The 16,186-nt window shown below is 37.9% G+C and overlaps 2 protein-coding genes across 2 annotated transcripts; one reads left to right on the top strand and one right to left on the bottom strand.

The window, feature by feature from the left end:
• Positions 1-316: 316 nt before the first annotated feature.
• Positions 317-2,873, bottom strand: emp3b (epithelial membrane protein 3b (MAM blood group)). Its single transcript, XM_077723480.1, has 5 exons — positions 2,780-2,873; positions 1,685-1,768; positions 1,520-1,622; positions 1,294-1,434; positions 317-648 (listed from the first exon to the last, which is right to left on the bottom strand). Exons 2-5 carry the CDS (start codon positions 1,760-1,762, stop codon positions 473-475), a joined length of 498 nt encoding a protein of 165 aa, XP_077579606.1. The 5' UTR covers positions 1,763-1,768; positions 2,780-2,873; the 3' UTR covers positions 317-472.
• A 1,861-nt stretch (positions 2,874-4,734) lies between these two features.
• Positions 4,735-14,451, top strand: ccdc30 (coiled-coil domain containing 30). Its single transcript, XM_077727659.1, has 25 exons — positions 4,735-4,913; positions 5,424-5,585; positions 5,785-5,905; positions 6,126-6,316; positions 6,927-7,001; positions 7,416-7,572; positions 7,661-7,732; positions 8,187-8,302; positions 8,378-8,505; positions 8,595-8,787; positions 9,047-9,145; positions 9,462-9,590; positions 9,694-9,831; positions 10,108-10,286; positions 10,390-10,522; positions 11,115-11,285; positions 11,407-11,616; positions 12,128-12,285; positions 12,384-12,528; positions 12,635-12,756; positions 13,355-13,496; positions 13,566-13,702; positions 13,839-13,956; positions 14,109-14,161; positions 14,265-14,451. Exons 1-25 carry the CDS (start codon positions 4,893-4,895, stop codon positions 14,449-14,451), a joined length of 3,357 nt encoding a protein of 1,118 aa, XP_077583785.1. The 5' UTR covers positions 4,735-4,892.
• The last annotated feature ends 1,735 nt before the right edge of the window (positions 14,452-16,186 follow it).

The raw sequence follows: 16,186 nt of genomic DNA, 5'->3' as shown, positions 1-16,186 counted from the left end.
TTTTCCTACTATTTGTAGTTGTTATTTTTCTAAAGTTAATACCGCACCTCCACCCCTGATATTCCTGTTTTCTTGATAATTGTTTAAAAATCATGCCTTATGGCTAAACCTGTACTTTACATACTTATTGTGTGCATCAAATTTAATCATACATGACATGGGAGAGTTCAGAACTGAACTTTAAGCGTGACAAATGTTCATAGAATGCACTTGTATACATTATTTTCCTTGAAATTTATTACCATAGTTAAAAAAATGTACAGTTACAAAAATAAACATTTACATGTACATTTTTACAGCACCTAACGAAATGAATATATACTAGGATTTCATCTCTTGCTAATAAAAGAGACTCTTTAGGAGAATATTATGTCTACAAAGCAGAAACAAAATGACTAAAGCACAAAAATGCGTGACATGACTATATTCATAATTCAAAAAAAAGTTGAATTCTGTTTACTTGAGAGTTTGTTCACTCTTTCTTGCGTAAGTGAACATAAATAATACTGCTGCAGAACAGAAGAGGCACACACACCCAGGCTAGAACAAAACAGTAGCCAAAGTGCCCTGAAGTCACTTCTCTGTTGTCCTGGAGGATTTCTTTGTTGTGTAATGTGTAGATGAGGACTGCAGACAAAGCTGTCAAACCTGACGTAAAACACAATCATTTGTTCATTATTTGCCACTTCAATGGTCTTAAATATTAAAATAATAACAGGAATTAACTCACATTGCCATAGTTTTATTGATTATCGACAACAAATGATATGATCTTAAAAACAGCCCAGGAGACTATCTCAATGGGAAAGATTTTTATTTATATTTAAAGTGCCTGTGCCCATTCCTAGAGGAATTTCTGAAATACGTCTGTTAAAACATTTGGTTGATATAGCGCCAATGTTATCAGTAACTTGACTTTGGCACCATGCAGAAGATAAAGTTTGGAATTTAGTTCTACTAATGTGTGCACTCTAACACTATAGAAAAACACTAATGAAAAAAAAATATATATTTCAGCTGTAGATGCTTTAGTTATGTTTTTTTCATTAGATTCTTCCAGAACTTGTTTTCATATAGAATGGTACATATTTATAGGATTATAAAACCAGTCAATATTTTTTTATAACACATCTTACTGGTAGGACATTGATATTCATGGTGAAGTGAAGTCACAGACCTTCATCATTAATTTATCTTTTTTTGTTTTTCACCATGTTGTTTGCATGGAAAAGTGCGGCATTTTTAATAGGCAAGTAATGTCCAAGAATGATATGATCCCCCCCCCACATGTACCTGCAAACATTTGACATAATCCAGTAAAGTAGAAGAGTCCGCCTTTGGACATGGTGAAAAGTTGACCCAGGAAGACCAGAAAGGAGACCGAGGAGAACACCAGTGAGAGAACTATCAAGATTTGAACTGTGTGAAGCCATTCTGAAAAAGAGAAAAAAAACATTTTCATTCTCTTGCAAACACCTCTCCTAATGAACAAAGTCAAGTAAAAAAAAAATGTTGTTACCACTTTCTTTGGAGGAAGCGCATAACCAAGTTGCTGACATATTGTCATACCTACAGTTATACCACAGATCTGAGTTTTCCATCTCATCCCACACCCACCAGGACTGTAAAAAAAATAAAATTCAATTGAATTGTTCATCAAGACTGTCTTATATTTGTAGTTTACCTTCTCCATGGTAGAGATGAACAGCATGGCCAGGGTGACCACATGAAGCAGAGTCACAAACACAAGTAGATAGGCCATTCTCTTCTGAAAACAGTACAGTTTAAATGAGGACAACCATAGCATATTACTAGGAACCAGTGGCGGTCCGTGCATTTCCTAGTGACGCCTTCAGCAAAAACTATTTTATGGCTATAAAGCCTCTACTGCTGCTACAGCTGCGACACAAAAAATAGTCGACAAAAATGCGACAAGCCATTGTGGTGTTGCCAACTCGAAATCTGATCGGTTAACGCAACAGTCTTATCGACTCTTGTTTAATGCAGCAAAGCCTGCAGAACTGATTGTGAAGGCCTTGAGGCAGATTTCTGACCCTGGCAACAAGGAATGGCTGAAACGTGATTGGTTAAATGCGTCAATATTAAAACACACACATGACTTTCCTGTTTTGGAAAACACAAACTGTTAGTTGTAAGTAGACGAACTTAATTAGGTTTATGTATGGGTCTCCACAGAAAAAAAAGTCCAAACACTTTTTTTTCTTACTTCTCTATGAGTAGAGTATGACTTAGCCTCATAAAGTCAACATGTGGTGGGGTAATGGAAATTCGTGAGGGAAAATATTTACCTAGTTTGCTCTACTGCCTCCCAGAGTGGAAGGTGTAAACAGCCAGTAAGTAACACCACTACATTTGGCTTAATTCAAGCAAAACAATAATCATTTTGATTTTAAATACGCATGAATTGATAAACGGAGGAGAAAAAAACATAAAAATATGGAATTTCTGACTGCATGAAATTGTTTGTGCAGATTATTATCATAGGAGAGGCCCCTTTGACTGGGTGGTGGGCGAAATTATGTAATTATACTAATTATATCCATCAAAGGAGCAGTGGAAGGTGATCATTTGTCTAAAATTCCTAAAAATAAAGCACAATAAAATATTAAAATAGTGTTCATCATAAGATATATATTATTCCAATGCAGATTAGACATTTTTAGAATTCTACCAATGTCTTAACATCTTAAAAAAGGGTCATTGAATTATCTAAAAACACTCAATAAAATGTACAATACAACAAAACATGCCTCCTTACCAAGACGTTGTATTGCTCCTACTCTGAAAAATACCCCTAAGAAGCCTTACTGATGTGATGTTGTGTCCTATAGGTGGTCTTTTCCCTTCCCTGGTCTGGCCACGTCTCATTTCTTTGACCACTCAGTCCATCCAAACTTTCCAGGGCAAACGCCTATTTCCTCTGTGCACAACAGAGCTCCTTTTCTTCGCCTCAACGTACACCACAGTACAACTCCACCTCCCTCAAAAAATGATTCCAACTGGACACACCCGTGAACGGTTGTAGAACGGAAAAAAAAAATAATCATACAAAATTAAAAATAAAGCAACAAACAAACAGCCAAAACACAAAAGTTGACATGTAATAGTCTCCAGTGCCTGTTAGGGTCCATCTAAATTCGATTAAAGGGATGGTACGCTCCATTTAAAATTGCTTTTGTAAAACATATGTAGGATACTGTGTGACATACAAGCAGTGCATGCCTATCAATCACATTTCTTCTCTGGCTTTTCTCCGGGTAATCCGGTTTCTTACCACAACCCAAAAATATGGTTGCTCGGCTGGTTGGCCTCACAAATCTGGGGTCAAGGGTTCATTCCTAGGTCGGTCCTCACTGTCTGGTGTTTGCAGGTTCTTCCCCGGGCTTGGGTTTTCTCCGGGTACTCCGGTTTCCTCCTACATTCAAAAACATACATTTTAGGTTGCGTGGGCACTCTAAATTGCCGCTAGGTATGGGTGTGAGTATGCATGGTTCTCCGTTTCTTTGCGCCCTGCGATTGGCTGGCCACCGATTCAGGGTGTCCCCCACCTGGAATTGGCTCTAGCACCCCACGCGACCCTGATGAGGATAAATCAGTTCAGAAAATGAGATGAGATTAGATCAGATGAGATAAATAAATATTAAAAATGCAAAACTAGCCTAAATAAATCTGAACCAATTTCAAATGACGAGTTTTGTACGCTATTACTTGCTTGTAAATCTTGGGCGCGTCCTTTCAAAACGGTGTACACCCCCCTTTAACAGGTTCGCAATGGTTCGCTCCGTTGCCAAGGTGCTCGTGGAAGCCAGTTTTTCACTTGGTTCACTTAGTTCCACACGTCTGGCATTTATTGGACGCGTAATATATGTCGCTGATGGGTGAGTAAACCTTTCTCATGAGTCCGATAGTGAACATGTGTTTATATTCTATATACATCCATTTGTATGTTTCTTGGCGATGAGTAAAATGCGACTGAGAAAAGAGTGTGAAGGGTTAGCTGCAGTAGCGTTAGCTGGGCTAGCCTTAGCGCAGCACCCAAACTTTGGGACTTTTCACATTTCTGTCTCGTTAACGCGCAACTCGTCGTCGACTACGTGGACGCTACTGAATCAAAATAAGACGGGCAATGTGATGGTTTGAAATGTGCCTTTGAGGGTTTTACCGCATCCTGGCTGTACTTGCGTGGGCAAAAGGAATGTAAGTGGTTGCTGGAGGGGGAAAATGCTTTGCTCCTACTTATTGCCAGGCATTCGGAAAATTCTGATATTTAACTTCATGTTGATTACAGTTTCAACATTCGATCACATTTTCAGATGGATAATCAAGAGATGCCCGTCAACATCTCTTGGTTGTGTATAAATCTTTACCTCGCTCAGCATTTCAGTACATCTGACTTGACTAATATCCATCAATTCTGACGTCAGATGAGGGTTAACAATATCCGTGACCGGACGTTTGGTCGCCGGACGTTTGGTCGCCGGACGTTTGGTCGCCGGACGTTTGGTCCCTGGTCTTTTGGTCCCTGGTCTTCTGGTCGCCGGTCATTTGGTCCCTGGACTTTTGGTCACCGGTCAAATGTATTTAGATATTTAACAGTACTTAGATATTGAACTCTCTCCCATGAATATAAATTTGAGAGCTGGCTTCAACGGTAAACTCTGGAACCACAATATCATATGCTAATTATGTTTTATGTCCTCAGCAGCAGCAATGGGAGAGGAGAGAAATTCTGGCGTGAACTTTGGAAGACTCCATAAGGTCCATTCGAATTACAAGGGCAAATTGTTGTCTTGACTCTTTCTATGTTAACCCACCCGGCCACATAAGCCAAGCTCCACCACTGCTGGATGCCACCACATCCAATTTAATGCATGGCCATGGACCACAAAGAGGTAAACATTTTAACGTGTTGTGGTCTTTTATTTTTAAATCATCTGGGTCATTCAGCGTCTGTGACAATCAGCACTTGCTATGCATGTCCTTGCAATTAAATCCTGTATTTTAGTCACAGTAATGATCTTTTCACTCCTCTTGTAAACAGTATCTTGACTTTTGGTTCTTTTCTGTAGTAATATAATGACTTTTTATGTGATGTGTAAATACAACAAGCCTCTGAGACCTGATACACAGCTTGTGACAGTATAGCTACATGTCATTAGGCATTCAATGGGTGTCATGGAGGATCAGATAGAATTACACAGCCATTGAAGTACAGTGTTGAATTAAGCAACAAGTGTTTTCTGTTGGCACACCTTGCTAAAGTTGGAGTCATCCTTTATGTACTCACTGAAAGCATTAGTTTGCCAAAAATCTAAAAACTTTTATAATCACTCAATAAACCAAAACTCTCCTTAACTCACATTTTTTTCCTGAAAAAATTGACACCTCCTCTTGTCCTTTAGGGACAGATGGAGCAAGACCAAATTTCTGCGTGGCTCCAGGATGATGGTTTGCCACCAGGGGCCACCCCAGACATGCGTGAACACCATCTTTGGCAGCGGATCATCGACACTGAGGCTGAGCTGGGTACTTTGCGTTCACAGCAGGCCAATGAGATGAAAGAAGTGAGACTCTAAAGTTGATTTTTTTTCACTTTTGCTCATACATGTTACTGCCATTTTCCAACATAATATTCTCATTTTTTTGGTGGATAAAATCTCATTTGCTAACAATGTAATTCTCTTATGGTTTTTTATGGTATTTTACCTGTTTCATCTCATTCAAATGTTACAAAACCAGCTACTGTGTGCTTTTGACTCTTAGATGGACAGCTACGTAGCACATATCCGCTTGCTGCTGCAACAACGCGAGTGCGTGACTGCAGGCTATGAAAGAGACAATGAACAGCTACAACAAGAACTGCTCCGCATTAGACAGCAACAAGGTGATACCAGTGCACCCCTGTTGCTTACCACATTCTCTGGGTGAACAGTTACTACATTTTAGTATTTGTGCACAAGTTGCATTTTTTTGTCCTGCAAGTAACTGGCAAGATTAACATCATATTTCAAATTTCCCCCTAAATTTGTTGTGAGGACTGTACAAATGATATTTGTTGTCTACTGACTATTTTTCATTTCTTTTTGACAAAACCTGTCTTCTAGAGCTTCAGAGCAAGGAGTTGGCTGAAATGTTGGCTCAGGAAGATCTTGGGGAGATGGGCTTGAGTAGCCCAAGTGAGCAAGTGGCATACCTATTGGTGGAAAGGGCAACGTTGTTGGAGAGGCTAGAAGCTACAGAAAGGAAGCTTGATTGTCACAGCTTGTCAGGCAGCGTAAAAGATGTCCCAATCCAGGTGAAGAACACGCGCACGTAACTAAAAAACTGAACCTCACAAAAACCTGGTATCCAAAGACCTAAAATGTGATGTCCATATATGTGGACACAAGTTCAAAATTATATATATATATATATATTTTTGTTATAAATCCTTGCATTTCTTTTGCTTATATCTTCTAAAATAAAATATTTATTGGCCATAAATAATAATAATTAGATAAATTAAATGAAATTAATAATTAAAATGAATACAAACAAAAAAATCTGTATTTTTTAGACTACCATTAATGACGATTAGTTCACAAAAATGTTTTCAATGAATGCCCTAAAGTAAGAGTCAAGTAAGACTCCCGTTTTTCTTGGACCAAAGGACAAATTTTCAATCAATTCAACCACAACTTTGATTTTCCTCTTTATACTTGGTACGACACTCACTTCATTAAAGCTCAATATGCATAGACCCATACAGTACATTCATCTACTATGTAGCTTTTGTGCTATTCTAGTTGTAAGAAACCACCACAGAGCCTCCATCTTCTTTTTTTATCCTCTTCTATTCATTTCTTATTCATGTAATTATTATTATTGGGTGTATTTCTGCACATGCTGGTTTTTACTCTTAATAGGCTTCATCACAAACTCCATGGAAGAAGCTGTTTGGGCTCCGCAGGTCTGCCCAGAACAAAAACATTATTACCCCTGTAGGTCCCCCTCTTAAGACTAAACTAACTCAACTAACATGCTTGTGATTTTTCAACAGCACTGTGAACAGTACTGTAACTTCTATTGATTATTTCACTGTGACACTGCTTGTTGCTACTATACATCCACATTACCAATCACTTTCCCACTAACATTTGTGAAGTATTTTTTTCAAGTGATGGGAGCTGATTGGCCGCAGAGGTTCGTCACAATTGCCGGCATGAGAACTGTTTGTTGTTGCACTTGTGCAGGTGAATGTTATCTGATAGCCTTCACTACTACTTTGCAGACTGCAGCCATGAGGAGTTGAACTCCTTTTTTGAAATGCATGTTTTTGACAACACTTACTGAATCCACTCCTAAGCTTCCGAGTCAATCCACCTGTGAGTAATTCTAGAGTAATCTAACACTAGGCTCAGAGTGAGGAGCTTTCCCGCGAGCAAGATGAACGCAGGCGGTTAGAGCGTGACTTGGAGGAGGCATCCAACAGGCTGGGGATGGCTCATCAGGAAATCCGAAGGCTCAACAATGAGCTGGACGTGTCCAAAACCAATAGTCTCGAACCCTGTGGTGTGTTGCATCATTTTTATAGTTCTCGTTTTTTTGTTGGAAAGAAAGTGTGTCAGACATTTTAAAACAAATGTGGTTCTACCCTCAGAGTCTGAGCTTCAGGAAACACTCCAAGAACTTGAAATTCTGAAAAGAGAAGTAGACAAACTGAAACAGTGTGGTGAGATTGTGAACTTTTTTTAAATATTAATCTATTTAGAAGCATTTGTACCCGATTAGTTCAGTTTTATTTCATCTGATGCCCAATTGTTTTATACTGCACAGGCATCATCAATCTAAGACAAAACACTACCTGTTATGAAGTAAAAAAAAAAAATATATATATATATATATATATATATATATATATATATATATATATATATATATATATATATATATATATATATATATATATATATATATATATATATATATATATATATATATATATATATATATATATATATATATATATATATATATATATATATATATATATATCTTTGATAATGTCAGTAATTATTTTCTTTTAAATTATAATTCGATAGTGTTATTTCAAAATGGGAAAAACAAGACATTGAATTTAGTTTAATTATGGTTGTACTATTTATTCTGTGTTTTTTCCCCCCCAGATATGATGAAGCTACAGCAAGCTAATGACCAAAGTGACAGACTGGATGCTGATAACAGAAATCTGAGAGAGAGAGTGCAGTCTTTAGAATCTGAGAAGAAAAATCTTCTTGAGCTTGTTAGTATAATTTGAAACTATATGTCTATTTAAATTGTTATTACAAGAAAAACTTACCATTGTGTTTTTGTCCAGTTGGAAACAAGGGACATCAACCAAAGCGCTGTCCTAGAAGCAGATGGGAGGCAAAACAACAATTGTGCAGAACTACAGAAAAACATTCACAACTTTTCGACTAAAGAATCAGATCCAATTCACAAACAGTAAATACAAATTAAATCTATTACAAGGTCCCCTCGGGTAATTTTGTAGCACTAATACAAGCCATCCTGTACCAATTCTATCTACTAAGCTGTCATGCAGTGAATGAGGACAGAATTGTTCAGGTGAGAGAATTGGAGCGTCAACTTCTGAGACTTCGCAAGGAACAAGAGGAAATGGAAGAGAGAAATGAGGAGCTGGAGGCATTACTCGGTGAGGCCCAGAATGCCAGCAAGGAAGAGAGGCTTCGCCATGATGGAGAACTGGAGGGCTTCCATCGACGGGTAAGCAACAGCATAAACATTCCTGAATTGGTCAATAATATAACCTATTAGATTTATGGATAACATTTTGACTGAGTAGTTCAACCTTGTTAAACTCCATCTGATGGAGATGGCAGTCCAATCTCTTTATCATCATTGCTAGCCCTCCTATTCAAATTGAATTGGACTCCTATTGCCATGAAAGACAGCAGTTAGTAATTACATTTATAAGTTGCTGCTTAGGAACATTTCTAGTAACAGATGTGAACTGATCATGCAGATAAAAAACCTTGAGGGGCAACTAAAGAAGCAAGAAACTCAAGAAAAGCACTTAAAGAATGGAGAAGAGAATCAAACCACAGAATCCTTCTTACAGCTGGTAGAACAACTTCCATTCAGTTTGAAAATAGATAGTATAACATGCATATCACTATTATTCAAAGCTCGTCTTTTTCCTGCATTAGAATACAGTAGTAGTGAGTAAAAATGTTAAAATAATTTTAAGCTAATATATAATGACTTGGAGGATATTTTTTATTAATCTGTTCATGCACTTCATGTTGTTAAGTAAAGCACAATCTGCCGCTCTCACATAAAGTTATGAAACATTATCATTTGTCTGAATTACTAGAAAGTTAAAGTAAAACCAGTTTGAAAAAAATGAACGCAAATACGTTGTGTCGCTGTATATCAAGCACCTCCGTGACAGTGGCCCAGAAAGACTGGCTTTGCTAGAAGCTCGTCTGACTGAAGAGAAAGACTGGCGGAAACAACTACAGCTGGACCTCAGTGCTGCTCAGGCTGCCTTAAAAAAAGACAAAGAGGTATGTATTACATGTTGTAGCTTTATTGTATTTAATTCACCATGTAAATATGGCAACTTAATCACTGAAAACTGCTGCAATTTCCGTATTCTGTCTGTCAAAGGCACTGCAGATCGGTGAAAGAGACCTGAAGAAGTTGAAACTTGAAGTTAACAGCCTTCAGACTGAATGTCAACAAGGAAAAACACTTATCAAGGGTCTCACTCAAGTCAAAGGGGAAAAGGCAGTACTAGAGGAGAAGGTTTGCAAGTTTATTGTCTCTGTATAATGGAGTTCACCCATACACTTGAACAACACCTCTCGTATAATTTCAGCACTCATCTTTGAGGCACTGTTTTTTATATTTAAGTTGATTAATTTTAACCCTCAAGCATTGAGCATGTCACATGACTTTTAAGCCATTATCAAAGAAACAAATGCATTGAAATGTGAAAAAAACATCCATATTCTTTCAACATGGCGTATCCTTGTCAGGGTCTCTGGCTGTTGGACCTCAGCTGACTTTTATGTGTTTCAGTTAGCTCAAATGGAGCAAGCTCACCGTCGACTCCAAAGTGAGCTGTCACATCTAAAAGACTGTAACCACAGCCAAAAGGACTTGCGGCATAGCAGAATACCAGTGGACCAAATGCAGGAGCAGGCGGACCACTTGACCAAAGAACTAAGCTGCCTTCAGATAGAACACAACACACTCAGGTTGGTGGAATGCCAGACATGCCCCCAAAATTGAGAAGGGAGACAAGGGAATAACTTGTCAAAGTATTAGACAACAAAGCTTGTTTGGTGTTTGCTTTTTCAGAGAAGAGATGGCCTCTGAGCGTCGGCAGGTAGCTGAACTGCAGGCCAAACTGACTGACAGCGTCCAGAAGAAGCTTGTAGTCGAAGAAGAAAGAGAGAAATTGGAACTTGAGCTGCAACGCCTCAAGGAACAAGTAAAGCTTCAATCGGGGACAGCACTATTTGGCTATTTAAGCGTTTAGGAACAACCTTAAATTGCCTCCATTCAAGTCAACCAAAGAGAAATGTTTGGATCTGGTATTTTCATTGAATTTCTTTTGGCAAATATATTTGCCTTGCAAAAGAACCATATTAGGTTGCATTTTAATTAATTTGATACACAAGTAATAATCAAAATACTTTTGTATGTATAAAAAAGAGTCAATCAAATCAAAAGCCTTTATTGTCATCATACACAGAACATATTTCCCAGAGGAGTTTTATCGATATCATTTTGTAAATGCTTGCTTGCATTATTTACATGATTTTTAGTAATTTATTTCCCAATGAGGACATTTAATTTGTACTAGTGATATAGTAGATTAGAACTCAACTAGACTAAGAAAGATGACCTATAGTTATATAGTTTCACACCTATTCTACATACAGTATAACATTTAGCCTTTTATTTAATCATTAGGGCTCCCTGTGTAGCTTCAATATATTTTGGTCAATTTTGCAGCATTTGTATGATTTAAAAAAAAAAATAATTACCCAAAGCACGCTAACTTTTCAATCTCTCATTAGTCTTTGGACCTAGTCCTACATCAGAGGACAGAAGAGGCTAAACATTTGAAGCAAGATCTACAACGAGTGCAGAACCTTTTTACCTCAGCAGAACGAGAACTACGCTATGAAAAAGAGAAGAACATGGACCTAAAGAGGCATAACGCACTGCTCGACAATGAAAAACTAAAGGTTGCATTTATAATTTTGAGCTAGGGGTATTTTGTTTTCAACCTTAAAATGTCAATTTTAGTAAGAGTTAGTGTCACATTCATGGAAAAATTGCTTATCATATTTTTATTGCCTATTTTAGCTTTCTGCTGAACTAAACCAGGGGCAGACCAAGATTGTTCAGATGGAGCAGAGTCTTCACACACAGACAGCTGATTCAGAACTTCTACAGCAAAAAATTAGGGCCCTGGAGCTGGACCTTGCACGCAATGAGACCAACCGTAGCACTGCCAAAAGTCTTCAAGAGGAGTTGCAGGCAGAGAAAGCACGGGTCATTGCGGCTGACAAAAAGGTTAGTGTAAAGGGAAACCAAGCATTATATTCCGGTCCTATTGTTGTATCACTATATTTGCATTCAAAGAAAATGAAAATGTTTGACATAAGTCTTTCCTTTACGCTTTGTTGCAAATTTTAGTGTTTGTATTGTTGCATTTTGGCCAGTCAAGTCACATTTAGTTCTTATATCACCCCCCATTATGGCCTTTAACGACAACAATGTCTCCAAAGGGTTGTAAAGGCCCACAGTTGACAAAAATGATGAGATAACCTGATCCAAACCTTCAAAAGAACAAGGAAAAACTAAAGATGTCAAGAGCCCATAAATGTAGGGTCCCCTTTCAGAATAACACGATTGGGCAACATCTATCACTTTAAATAGTGCTATAGAATGGTATGAAAACAACATGGGCCTTGAACTGTCAGATAGGTTTGTTCTCTTAAAGGTTTATTTCACAATATTAAGAACAAATAAGTGAGTGTTGTTGTTTCAATTTGTTCTCAGTTACATTTGATTGTAATGACAGATGGTGGAGCTACAGCAGCAACTCAATGCGACACAGCACCAGCTGCGTATGGAGGAAGCTCGTAACAATGCGAGCAGCCGCCTGGAACTGGAAAGCAGAGCTCTATCTGACAATTTGTCCTCCCTGAAAGCCCAACTACAAGAGGAGCACATTAAAAGGTCTTTCCATGTGTATGGATGTTTGGACAATGTCCCGAGTTATCCTCCCACTAGTCCATCATCATAACCATGCTGGACTTTTTTTTTATCTATTTCAGGAAGCTTTTAGAGCAGCGTGAGGATGAGCTCCAACAAAAAATAGGTTCTCTGAGAATAAATGAGGCTTCACTCACCAGGACAAACGTGGAACTAACCCACCGAGCACAACAGCTGGATGAAGAACTCCACAAAGCCCAAGATGAGGTACAGAATAGCTTCATGCTCGGCTGTTAATATTAAATCACATTTTATAGTCCTCACAATAATGGTGTAACCCTGGAAAGAACTGATCAGTCTTCTTACCTTCCAGATAAGAGATGACAAAGTTTCTTGTCGCCAACTGAAGGATGATCTCGCAGGCAGCCAGCTTGAGTGTGACAGAATGCAGGGAGAACTCAAACAAGTTTTCCTGCAATTGAACACACACGCTAGGTACGTCGTCCGCTGGAATGTAATCTTATATACAATTTTCAGAACCCATATTTTCCTCAAACAAATAAGTTTATAGCCATAAGTCCATCTAACCCAGGGGCGAGCAAACTTTTCGGCCCGGAGGCCACATTCACTTTAAAAATTTGACAGGCGGACCGGGTCAGCACAAGATACAATACATATAAAAAACTGCATCCGTTAACAGTACATATGAAACATAAACAGAAAAAAGGACTCAAGTATTAACATACCCATTACTCATCATTAAAGTTAAAAGTATAAAGTACAAAGTAAAGTAAAAAGCAATGTATTAAGAAATATTAAAATGTAATTTACAAAAGATGGGGCTGTAAAACACGTAAGAAAAAACATGTAAAACAAAAAAGAGTGGAAAGAGCTACTGCCACTGGCTTCCGCGTGACGGCGCCATCTTGTGGAAAAATAAAAATACAAATAAAATAAAAAAAATATTTGGACAGCATCGGCGGGCCGGATTAAAAAGCCTAACGGGCCATATGTGGCCCGCGGGCCGGGGTGTGCCCATGTCTGATCTAACCTGACATTGCAGTACGTAATAGTTTCTTCGCTTCTCCGTTAGAAAGTACAATGAAAAACACAGTCGACACAAGACGAAATTGCATCAAGCCAAGCAGGTTTTTCTCCAAGCCACTGCACAGCGGGACAGCACCATCCAAAAACTGGAGAATGACTTAACCCTGGCCGGCAGTCTCTCGCAAAAGGTCAAATATGAACCCGTCAGCTACCATCATGAATTTGTTTAAGATTTGACAAATATTCTAAACCTATAGGCAAAGGAATGCATTCATAATGTGATGGAGGAAAATGAAAAGCTTCTGGAAGAGAAGAGGGGTCTGTTGCTGAAGATCAGCGAAGCAGAGGAAATGGGCAGCAATGGAATGAGAGCGGCGTCCACCGTCCAACACAGGTTACAGTTAGACTTTTGTGTACCAAACTGTCCATTTGTAAGAGCTAAGCCTCTCTTAAAATGACTCAACTTGTCAACTTGTTAGCATCAGTAATAACAGTGGTCAAACAGTCAATGAATAGCAATTCTCTCCAAGGGTTAATGCCTTAGAAGCGGAAAATGGCAGACTTCAGGATCAAACTCTGAGGCTGTCCAATCAGGTCAGTTCCTTGGAGCGTGCCTTGAGGAATGCCCAATCCTTCAAAAGCAATGAGGTAACACACTTGCATGCACTTGCACATACTTTCATCAACTACATGTTGTAATGCTACCTCTAAATAGACCAATTGAAATGGAATGTCTCAGTACTTTCAGTGTCTCTATGCTATTCAGAAAAGATTTTAACACAATAATGTCAATTGAACAGAATTCCAAGAAAGGTTTTTGTGACAGCATTCTGCAAACATCTGGCAATATAAGGTATGATTACAAGAAGAGAAAGTGGAATTTGGTTGTTATTGTCACATTTGGATGTAGTATCACTAAAACATTCTGCCTTGTTTCTCAAATGTGGGATTACTAGCCTCACATCCAGTTCCTATGACCCTTGGGAGTTATTAGAAGCAATCTCCCGCTCCAAGTCAGAACATGTGTCCGACGAAACGCGGACATCGGTCTCCACGCAACAGGTATCAGAACAAGGTTACCTGAATCTTGCCTCCTCGCTATTTCCTCCTGACATGACACCAAATAGCAGTGATGGCCCGTGAAAGTTACCAAATGCTGATGAATCATCAAAATGTAAGTGAAATCAAAATACTATAATAAGTGTAATTTTCATAATTCATTTTAATCGCCTGGAAAACTAGTTCCGATGTACGGTGCGTCTAGCGCAGGAGAGGGCAAACTTTTCGGCCCTCGGGCCGCATTGACTTTAAAAATTTGACAGATGGGCCGGGTCAGCACAAGATACGATACATATAAAAAAGTGCATCCGTTAACAGTACATATGAGACATAAACAGAAAAAAAAACATAAGTATTAACATACTCACCACTCATCAACACGAAAAACAAATAATATCAACAATATAGCAGCTTCAACTGTAGTCATCGACGAGTATAAAAATTATATTTTTATTACTGTATTGATTGTAATGAAAAAAAACCAGGTAGGACAAAGTATGTTAGAGCAGTAATTGTTGGAACCTGACAAATATTTAAAACTGAGCACTTTATCAAATGTTTCTGTTGGGCAACATTCAACAAAATGTTGCTGTTTTTATTTGATTGATCCATCCTTTTTTAAAATGAGTGTGTAGTTATGTGTTATTTTGCCAGTGTTATTCCGTTTACAAATAGTGTGGTGTGGACCTTTGCCTTTTAAATGCCTGTTTCTATCAATGCCAACCACAGCATTCGGACCACCTGCACAATAATGTCTAACAGGTACACCCCAGCCGGATAATTCTGACATACATAGGTACATAGATATTTAAAACGTTTAGGTGGTAGTGTAAATTATGCTCATTCAATGTAAACTACTCTCCTACATACGAAAAATCCAATGAAACCACTTCTGGAACCAATTAACTTCATAAGTAGAGGTACCACTCAATGTGAAAAAATCCTTGACACAGCCCTTCATTGTACACGTGGTCTTTATGCTGTGTCCAGTCATGAAATGCATTTTTTCTTACTTCTATTGCCAGTACAGTATTTTTGCTTAAGTGTTGAACGAGAAAACGGAGAGTGTTTTTTTTATTTGAGTTTCCTAGGCATGATTTATTTATTCCTGGGAAACTTTTTGAGAAACATTTTTGCACTTGAACACTTTGCTTCATACAATCACATTTGCATTTATAAAATACAATAGGTACAAAAGAAACATTTTTTTCTTAGAAGTGCCAAAATCACAGTGTGACTAATAGCAGTGTGCATGAAGCTCTAGAGAAACTCTTACCTTGTAAATGTTTTTATTTTTCCAAACTATTTTCATAAATAAAGATCACTACACAAATGTGTTTTGCATCTTGCTCCGTAATCAAATGCACACCGTCTATTTAGGGCCAAATAAGCAGACTGCACTGAATGTATAACAGTCTCTTTTATTAAACCAGAAAAAAATATACAAAGCTTTTTTCCTCTTTTTTTCTTTTTTAAGTTTAAACACTGCTAACCCATGGGTTAACTTTTCAGTCTTGGTTGTGCATATTTAGTTGTCAGGAAACCGTATATGAAGCCACAATGCAAGACAGGAAAAGGTTTAATAAATCTACGCAATATTTTTTTCCATAGAGAACTTAGGTTAAACAGTTATCATACAGATTACAGCTCCATGCGGGAGGGAACAAGAAAAACAATGTTTACAGGACTGAATACTGCAGAACACAATACAAAGTAATGTTGATGAGTTGACAAAACAGCTAAGGCTTACATAAAATATAATTCATATAAAAAAATGATTAATAACATACATTTTTTTAATCTCCAAACAAAACACATT

This window comes from Stigmatopora nigra, chromosome 1 (genome assembly GCF_051989575.1).
Source record: "Stigmatopora nigra isolate UIUO_SnigA chromosome 1, RoL_Snig_1.1, whole genome shotgun sequence".
In the NCBI taxonomy this organism is placed as follows: Eukaryota; Metazoa; Chordata; class Actinopteri; order Syngnathiformes; family Syngnathidae; genus Stigmatopora; species Stigmatopora nigra.
The sequence above is the reverse complement of the archived record's forward strand: the minus strand, read 5'-3'. Positions and strand labels throughout refer to the sequence as shown.